Raw genomic sequence first — 10,270 nt, 5'->3', positions numbered from 1 at the left:
CTATAGAACATTTGTGTGCAGAACTGAAAAGGCTTGTGCGAGCAAGGAGGCCTACAAACCTGACTCAGTTACACCAGCTCTGTCAGGAGGAATGGGACAAAATTCACCCAACTATTGTGGGAAGCTTGTGGAAGGCTACCTGAAACGTTTTACCCAAGTTAAACAATTTAAATTACAATTTAAATTATATACACCAAGTACTAATTGAGTGTATGTAAACTTCTGGCCCACTGGGAATGTGATGAAAGTAATAAAAGCTGAAATAAATCATTCTCTCTACTATTATTCTGACATTTCACATTCTTAAAATTAAGTGGTGATCCTAACTGACCTAAGACAGGGTATTTTTACTAGGATTAAATGTCAGGAATTGTGAAAAACTGAGTTTAAATGTATTTGGCTAAGGTGTATGTAAACTTCTGACTTCAACTGTATGAAAAGCTTGTGATTTTTGATTTTAATTTACTATTAAGGTTTTGCATTTGAAAATGTCCTAACAAAATATGAATCATACACTATACTCTAGACTGTTACTTTTGCTTATCTGGTAACAAAAAAATATTTCATCAAATTCACTCTAAGAGCTCAGATGGCACTGTTATGCAAATCAGGAGCAATAACATACCTTTCCCAGTAAACAAATAAATTGCTTTTTTGTTTTTTGTTTTAGACACTGTAAATACAGTTGGTTGACTCCTCTCAAATACTGTTGAGACCTCCAGAGTAAGACGGATACTGTATGTGTGCCAGCAGCCAAAAAGGAACTGGGTAAAGATTGCTATAGCAGGAATGAATTGAATCTGGCCCTATAAAGCCATCCTCTGCACCCCAACCTAACATCACAAAGAGATACATGTGTTCTTGAGAGTTCTCATGTAGGCCAACCCAACCAGTGGGAGTGGGAGGCTTTTCCAGTGACACATCCTGTGATTTAGAACTTTAACATGTGATTAAGACCAGTTAAAGATATCCAGCTGGTTTGACAAAAGGGAAGAATGTACAGGAGAGTACAAAATGCCATTAGGGTACATTAGTACAGCATGTGGTCAAGTGCATCTGTAATGCTGACATGTAAATGCTCTATCTAGATCATCCTGTGATATTTCCAATTAATAGAGGTCTTACAAACTAATTCAGTTAGCAAAATAGCCACAGCTCAATCAAATTTACATAACTATCCCAAAAACAGTATAAAGCATATTACCTTTCTACAGGTCATGTGAGGTAGCATGTGAGGTAGCAGCTCTAGGAAAATACCTTAAGCTGACATCAAGGTTTTATTGTCTGTACCTACACAGGCTGCTTGACGTAAAATGTTGCAGCTCCAGCATGTCTACAGCTGGTTCTGACCTGGTCAACCCCTCAAGCCTGATCTCGTTCCATTTTCAGAAATCAGTCCTAATCTTAGGTGATGGTACGGGAACATTGCAATGTGTTTCCTGCTGGCAGGCTTCTGAGTCGTCCCCCATACATAATATCCATGCTATTCTGCCTCTCACATGTGCTTGAAAATGAGCATTTGCACCATGTAAGAGCCTCAAAGCTGTGAGTTTCAGTAGTAAGAGGGAGGAAAGGACAGAGGCATACTATACTGCACTGCACTCATTCCCTTGCTTTTGAGTATGGAATGTGTAGTTTGATGCAAATATCTACATCTTAGAGTTTAACCAGTTACATCACAGTTTATGTTATGACATTTTACTGCTGGTTGAAACTTACACATTTGAATAAAATGTGAACTTCACAAACACAATAGTTGAAAATACCCTATATGGGAGACTTTGAGCGGTTCTGGACTGGTTCCGACTGATATTTTGATGTACAAAGGGCTCTGTGATAGCCGTAGGGTCCCGTGCCTTTTAGTGCCAGGAAGCCCCATCTGTCTGCTCTCCTCTTCCACTCTCTCAACGGAGCTGACTTGAAGTGTCAGGTTTCACAGCCCACATTTGCATAGGGAGTGACTTGTCACATTTTCTGGCCTATCCAGACAAATAATCGATTTGCTTCTCCTCTGAATGACGACCAGCCTGGGAGACATGATATGGTGAAAAAGATGACAGTCTTGTGAAAGCAACCATTGTGGTTTCATCTCGCTGTGATATTCTCAGGTGGGAATATACTAAATCATTTCATAGAATTGAAACAAGACTACTTATCTTGGTTACAGACGGACAAAATCACTTTGTGCTTAAAGCTGAAGTTGTAACGAGTCTGCACACATTTTAATGGTGTCTCTGCATATCATTGGACGTATAGGAGAAAACTCTCTGTCGGCAGTTATATGAAATAGTGTTGTAGCTGACAGCGTAAAGTTATGCCTGTGGTATACAAGTGCATTTTTAGTACAGGTGTCAATGAAAACATGATATTGCCTTTTTTTATGACTAGGATATCTGGGACAAGAAAAAACAGGATTTGGACTCAAGTCTATTTATATATCTGCTGTCCTTCAGTCCACAAATAAAGGAATAAACACCATTTATGGTTTATCGAACCAAAGGCTTCCCTGTGTCCCCTAACTTAATATTGGTTGGTATGAAACCTGTGCTTGCAACACCATACATGACAACAATAGAAGATGTGTATACCCTCGAGACTGGAAACCCCTCTTTGTTCATGGGGCAGGTGCCATATAGACAGGAACACGTTTGGCTCTGTTGCCTCAATAATTTGCTGTTTACACTGCCCTCTAGAGATGTGTGATACTGCATTAGTACTGCAGAACTTATCCTAGACAGCCTTAGTGCATTAGTACTGCAGACCTTATCCCAGCAGCCTCTAGTTTTCTATTTTTATGTAACAGCTCTCCTTGCTAATTCATTTTGGGGAGAAGTGTTGTATAGGGAAGGTCATACAAGATGCAAATCTCTTTATAGAATACACTGACCAGAGAGGATAAATAAGCCACCATTTGTTGTTTATTCTACTGGTATATATCAAAGTGCATACTTTATACCACATAATATTGAAGGATTACAACCTGGTATGTGGGTGGAAGTGAACACCTTGTGTGGACCTTGATGCAGCTTCAGGTGTTTCTGTTTGTGTACAGTGTGAAAGCAGCAACCTGGTCCTTTTACACCAGGCTGGACTACCATGTCATCTTCATTTGATCTAGTGGAAATGCTGTCTCTGAGTTAAAAATCTAACTCTAACTCTTTTTGTGAGCACCTGCAGTGAGTGCATAACCCTAGAGAATTGCATGGTAATACTCATGCCTGAGTCACTCTATTGTGTACTATTTTACAGAAACGGACAATGGATCGCTTACAAATAATGTATTTGTGGACACAAAATCCACAATAACCTCAATGACTCATTTGTACTTGAAGGGACTCATGAAAAAGAGTAAAGGAGGGGACTGAAATTGACATCATTGAAATAGTAGCATGGCACACAGGCTACCAAAATACGAATAGTGGGGCAGGTACAAATCTGGGTAAAATAATACAGTTGTCCATGATGAGTGGCAGATAAAGATGTTGAAACTATCCACGTTCATTGCTGTTAACTGTAAATCATCACAGTATTTTGGAGGTTATAATAATCTTTAAAAAACCTTTTCACTAAGTAAAAACAAAATCCTGCAGAAATAAATCGGCTTAGTGGGCAGAATTAGAGGGGAAGGGTTTGGGGACAGGGTAGGATTAAGGAAAATTGTGCGAAATAAAGAGCGAGTGATCAAGAGTGACTGTGTGCGTGCGTCTGTGTCTGGAGGGCAGGAGGATAGAGCGCGCAGGAGAGAGAGAGAGAGAGAGTGAGAGAGAGAGAGAGTGAGTGAGAGAGAGGGAGATACGCATTGACTGAGAAACATAGATTTTCATCCAACCTATCTGTTTTTTTCTAATCCTCGACTGCACTGTTTAACGTTGATTGTCTAGCTGGACAATATTTTGTATTAGCCTATTACGCCGTTTCTTTTGACGAATATTGGCCCTCGTTGCTGTAATTTAAGTGTATTTGTGGCGAACTTCTCATATTTCCCATTTATACTTAAACTGCATCATGAATAGTTTGTGGGCACCTCTCGATCTCATACCTTTGGAATGGTGGGGATTACGCAGCCGAAAAACGGGGAGCATGTAAACGCGGATGGAGTTTGGGATTTATTGCAAAATAAGGGAAAGATGACTGTCTTCTCTTTGTGTCTCCTATTGTGCGCAGATCTACTGGATTTAGCTGTTGGTAAGTCATTATTTCTGCATAAAACAATCTGTGAGAGTAGGATACAAAAGCCTCTCACATATTTCATCATTCGTGAGGTCATAATTTTAGAGACGCGTGTGGAAAGCAGATGGCTCAGTCCGTGTACATTTTAAGCACTTTTAATGTTGGCCGCTCATATTATGAACCATAGCATTCGATATGTATCATATCCACATACAATTGTCTCAACTTTTCCCCCTTCTGATGGAGTGAATGGTTTCCTTAAGACCCTAAAATGCTATTCCTCCGCAGCTTCAGTTTTGACTGCAGGCATTCTCCGATATGGTACCCAACTAGGATTGTGTAAAGGAGGGGGCGGGGGGTTAAATACACACACATCAAGCTATTTATTTGTAATGGTCCATTAGCTTTACAGTGTAAAATTAAGTAATATTCTTCTTCTTGTTATTATTTTGTTATGATTATTATCATTATACTGTTATTACTTGTACCATACCACTAGCCTACTACTTTTGGTCTACCATATTTTGCAATGTGATATAAATCAGCAACAGATCGCTTTCTGTTGCTGCCTTTGAGTAATGGCAATCAGCTACAGTATAGGCTACCGGTATGTTTAGGGCTCTTGGGCGACTCACATTAACTGCAGCCTTAGCTCAACTGCTCTCCATAGTCAGGACCAGACTTCCATTAATAACAAACTAACAATAGCCTATTATCCGTGGTTAAAGTCAATTGGAACAGGTACATACCTCCCACATATAATAGTTAAAATGGTGAGTGGGAAACAGATTAATCACTGGATGCTGCAACTTTCTGATAAGATCGAGACGTTGTGTACTGCTGCATATTTTATCAACATAATCGAAGGTTGTACATGGGCTCCAGAGGGTTTGGCTTAAGCTTACATATAAGATATGGATCAATAGCATTGATTTATCCAAACAAGGCTACAGCACATTCACCATTAGAGTAGGTTTTGTTTATTTGCCTGACACTCAAAGATCTGGCAAGATTTTACAGCATTGAAGCTAGTAATGTGCAGTTCGCTAACAAATAGTTATTTTTGATAGACTCTTTTTACTGACTCATGATTCGTTGTTCTGAGTGACTCGTTCATTTTAGTCGTTCGTTTGGCCTGCTGTTCGCAATTAATTCCACAGCAGTAGGAATATGCGCTTCTCTGGTGACTCCGGAGACGTGCTTAGACCAACAACTGTCTGTCATATATGCACGCAGGCAAAATCGATCATGCTGCAGGCAGCAGGCAGCATAGAGAAGACAAATACATATTTAGAACAGATAATTGATCATATGGAGCAATAATGAATCGATTAATTTATTATTGAATGTTATGATGGGCACAGCTTTGTAGAACCAAAACATACACAGCCTCTGCTCAACAAACTCGAACTCGAGAACGAACCGTTTGGGGTGCTCTGGTCCCTCATGGCATATAAACAATGCATTTTGCCAAGAGTCGTTCACCATCTAGTCCGATTGTGGCCACAACTAGGCCTTGTTTCAAATGTAGGCTACCAATAAATTATGTTATTTGTATGCCTAGCAATCAACAAATATACATTGTTTAAAGCACGCTTTTACAAGTATCTGTCACAAATGACAGCTCAAATAGGCCCATTAAGGTGAACAACATGTGAACAAGGCTTGTAGAATCATGAATATTTCGAGTTTTCAGTGTATGTTTGCCAGTAGAGGGTCCTGCATGCTCTGGGCATTATCTACCACTTTGCATGTGCACAGTATTCCGGATAACGGTTAAGGCATTATACTGGAGAAGCAGTTTACATGCACCTTTCATATCCCGCTAACGAGCATTTCTGTATCCATGAATTAACAGAATATTCCTAATTTGCGGAAAGATTTTTTGACAGGCGGTGCGAATTCTAATAAATTTAAGCATCATTTTAGATATTGCTCTGCTTATAATTTTCCGACATTAGGTTGGCTATTTGTTAGGCAACTTGTCTAAAATTAGATGCATGCAGCTTCTCTTCTGTCATTACTTAACGCTCTAGAATACTAAATAAAGCCTTACTCACCAAAATAATGTTATAAATTGATTGAGTAAATCATCAACAATCCAGTTAACATCAGTAAAGTTTTGCCTTTCATTTCTGCTTTTCTCGCTGAACAATGGAGTTTAGGGACTGGGGAGATTTTTCCGTGCAAAATTTCCAAATGAAATCAGTTTGTTGACCGGTTTTAAGGAAATTAAAATCTGTGAAAATGACTTCAGTTCCTATTCCAACTATAGCTGTTCCTATCTGAACTGAGCCTGCGCAGACCGCGAAAAATAACATCAAATGTGATAAGGTATTTACATGCCACAGTATCCATTCTATGATCAACAAATCCCAGGCATCTTGTTCGGGTTTCTTAATTAAAATCGGGATAGGAACTATTAGGGTTATTGTAAAAGGGATATGATGTTTATATGCGTCAACTCAAAAACACATTACTTGAGTATCCCGAATAATGATGGGATATTGGTGTGCATGTAAATGTGGTCACTGACTCGAACGACATGAGTCGAAACATTCGCTCTTTTGACTGCACAAGTCAAAAAGTTCAGAGTCAGTAAAAAGAGCCGACCTTCCCATCATTTTTTGAAGCAAGCTACATTCACACGTTGGCCTTCACAGATGTAATCTATAGGCTGTCTCTTGACTGTCCCGTCCCATTCATACAATGTTAAAATAACTTTGCTGCTAAATAAGACGTTTGAAATACAGTGGCTGAGCAATCTAACCAACTGGTCACTGAAAGCAATAGATGGTGACAAAATATTATGTCATTCATTTTCAATGGAAGGATTGAGATGAAAAGTTTGAGGAAATTTGAATTTCACGCAAATCATCAATCATGCTGTTGCACAATAACCAATTGAGGGGGTGAAGACTTTGACACTTTCCTCCTGAACCGAGGGTGATACTCATTTTGAAGTCGCAGGCAGGGCTACATCATCTCGACACCATGAGCCAGATGTATATCTTCTACATTCACCCCCCTTTGACCTCCTCCCCCATGAGAGATCCTCCCACAGTTGGGCACCATTGTCATGGGCAGGAAATGAACCCTGGTCTCCCATGGGAAAAACCAACATGTTGACCATTTGACGAGGGCAACACTGATTTTGAAGTTGCAGTCAGGGATACCTCATCACAGCACCATGAGTCTGACTCATGTCCGCTACACAATGTCAGGGGAAGACGTTGTTTCTAGTGAAAGCATACAGTTAGGAATGTGAGGTTACTTGCCGTTAGATCTATGCTGCTCTGGAAATTGCACCAGCACATGATTAGGTTGCACCAACCTGAGGAGATAATGGCCTAACCTGGGTCCCATAATGTACCTGCATTCCATACAGAACCAGGCTAATAATGACTAGTCCTTTTTTAAACTAGCATGCCCCTATGTTCTTACATTGATTTGGATAGATTTTCTCAGGTTTCAATGTTAACTTTTTTTATCACTGTCAGTTTATAAATGCATTGGGGGCCTGTAATTTTATGATAAAAAAGTAAGCCATTTCATCTAACATATCCAGGGAATGCATAATTGATATTTTGATGTGCAACCTGTTGAAATAGGATCCAGAATTATTAGATTTATTTTTGGACATCTTTGTGCACATTGGCGTAGACAAGTGGTTGCCAACTGGTCGATCTTCAAGGCATTCCTAGTCGATCACCAAATATTTCTGTAGAAAAGCCAACAAACGATAAAGGCTTGCGCTCCTTTTTAAAAATCCTGTTGTGCTGTTGCCAGTAGGTGCACTTGATTCAAAAGTCCTGAGCATCAGGTAAGAAAAGTAAAACTGACCATCCTACCGATCCTCGACTTCGGCGATGTCATTTACAAAATAGCCTCTAACACTCTACTCAACAAATTGGATGCAGTCTATCACAGTGCCATCCGTTTTGTCACCATAGCCCCATATACTACCCACCACTGCGACCTGTACGCTCTCGTTGGCTGGCCCTCGCTTCATACTCGTCGCCAAACCCACTGGTTCCAGGTCATCTACAAGTCTTTGCTAGGTTAAGCCCGCCTTATCTCAGCTCACTGGTCACCATAGCAGCACCCACCCGTAGCACGCGCTCCAGCAGGTATATCTCACTGGTCACCCCAAAGCCAATTCCTGCTTTGGCCACCTTTCCTTCCAGTTCTCTGCTGCCAATGACTGGAACGAACTGCAAAAATCACTAAAGCTGGAGACTCACATCTCCCTCACTAACTTTAAGCACCAGCTGTCAGAGCAGCTCACAGATCACTGCACCTGTACATAGCCCATCTGAAAATAGCCCATCCAACTACCTCATCCCCATACTGTATTTATTTATTTATTTTGCTCCTTTGCACCTCCATGTTTAACTCTGTGTTGTTGTATGTGTCGAACTGCTTTGCTTTATCTTGGCCAGGTCACAGTTGTAAATGAGAACTTGTTCTCAACTAGCCTACCTGGTGAAATAAAGGTGAAAAAAAAGTGTCCCCATGGTCACGACTTCTACTGAAGTTGATGCCCCTCCTTGTTCGGGTGGTGTTTGGCGATCGACGTCACCGGCCTTCTAGCCACCATTGATCAGTTTTTCATTTTCCATTGGTTTTGTCTGGTCTCTTTACACACCTGTTTCATATCCCAGTAATTATATGTTGTGTATTTAACCCTCTGCTTCCCCTAATTTCTCTGTTGGTGATTGTTTGTTTGTTATGTACGTGTTGTTTCTGTATCGGTGTGCGACGGTTTATTGTTTTACCCGGATTCTTTTCTACGTTGGTTTTGGAAATAAATATTCCATTTTTAAACCACTCTGTTTTCTCCTGCGTCTGACTTCCCTGCCACCTACTTACGCGGACTATGACACCATGAGACAAACTTACCCGGCGGACCGGCAAATCTGTGACTATATCGAGTCCACCTACTGCGCTGCCCAATCAGATAGTTCAAATCTCCGTGGCTACAGAGATTCCATGACCCTGGCCACAGCCAAGTTTAATAGGCTAATAGCGTACGGAAGATTTAATAACCTTTGAAACCATGACCACAGAGAGACTCAACGAATACTGCAAAGAGCTGCTGTTTTTATGAGTGAGTTGCTTAAGTTTATATTCAGCACTGTCACTGTTTTATTCAAGACTATTACAAAACGCACTTCTCCCTACTTCCGCTCAGGCTGCAGCTGCAATGAATGAGTAGTCAAGTATCGATAGCCCTGCGTTTTATTATTATTAACAGCTTGTCATGTCGATTTTAATATTAAGGAATATTTCACTTTCTCTGGTCATTGGAACAACATGAATTTGTGCATGAAGCAGATGCGGGGCGACTTGCGTTTCGCCATCAGGTGGAAGTCGGTGTCCCCTCTCTCTGGTCAGTCTCACCGGAAGAAAGGAAGGAGAGAGCAGGGACTGTAAGAGGCAGTTGGAAAATGTTTTTTGAACAGTCATCCAACTTGGAATTCCAAGTCGGAAACTCGGGCATCTTTCTAGTGCTCCGACTTTTCGACCTGAAGATCACTGACGTTGTGATTTGACCTCGTTGACAATCAGTCCAGTAAAATAAAAAATAAAATTATTTCAATTCATGCTCCACAGTGCCTCACAAGTGCTAAACCAACTGATCAATTTTGTTATCAAAGCTCGAATTTTGAAATATAATATGGTCTGATTAACGATTTTGGCAGGCCAATCATATAGCCAATATGCTGTGATAATGTATTAGGCCTACTGCCAAAACCTCATTCATACAAAACTGTTTGTGTGAGGTTAATGTTAAAAATAAATCATCTGAGCAGTAGATCTCAGTTTGCTTTTTGACTGCGGAAGTGATCTTTACTCAGAAAAGGTTGGGGACTGCTGGCCTACGCTATATTATTCACCACCTGAGGAAGTACTAACTCTAAATATTATCATGTTGCTTAATAGATAGATTAATCAATTAGCCTACATGGCTATCAGTAAATGTTATGTCCTACAAAAACTTCCCAGCGCTAGGCCTGTACTGGCTACTTGATGTTGGCCTATTCACCACAAATGGGGTACTCCAATTGACTCCACTCTGCGGGCACATAAAAACCAC

The 10,270-nt window shown here is 40.4% G+C and overlaps 1 protein-coding gene across 2 annotated transcripts in view; it reads left to right on the top strand.

The window, feature by feature from the left end:
• The first annotated feature begins 3,718 nt into the window (after positions 1-3,718).
• The window catches only part of igsf21a (immunoglobin superfamily, member 21a), a 266,508-nt gene continuing 259,956 nt past the window's right edge, over positions 3,719-10,270 (top strand). For both annotated transcript variants that reach the window (XM_014166637.3, XM_014166636.3), the window contains exon 1: positions 3,719-4,185. In XM_014166637.3, the coding sequence (XP_014022112.1) occupies positions 4,047-4,185 (139 nt within the window). In that variant the 5' untranslated portion in view covers positions 3,719-4,046. The remainder of the gene's footprint in view (positions 4,186-10,270) is intronic.

Source organism: Salmo salar, chromosome 22 (genome assembly GCF_965601325.2).
Source record: "Salmo salar chromosome 22, fSalSal1, whole genome shotgun sequence".
Taxonomy (NCBI): domain Eukaryota; kingdom Metazoa; phylum Chordata; class Actinopteri; order Salmoniformes; family Salmonidae; genus Salmo; species Salmo salar.
The sequence above is the reverse complement of the archived record's forward strand: the minus strand, read 5'-3'. Positions and strand labels throughout refer to the sequence as shown.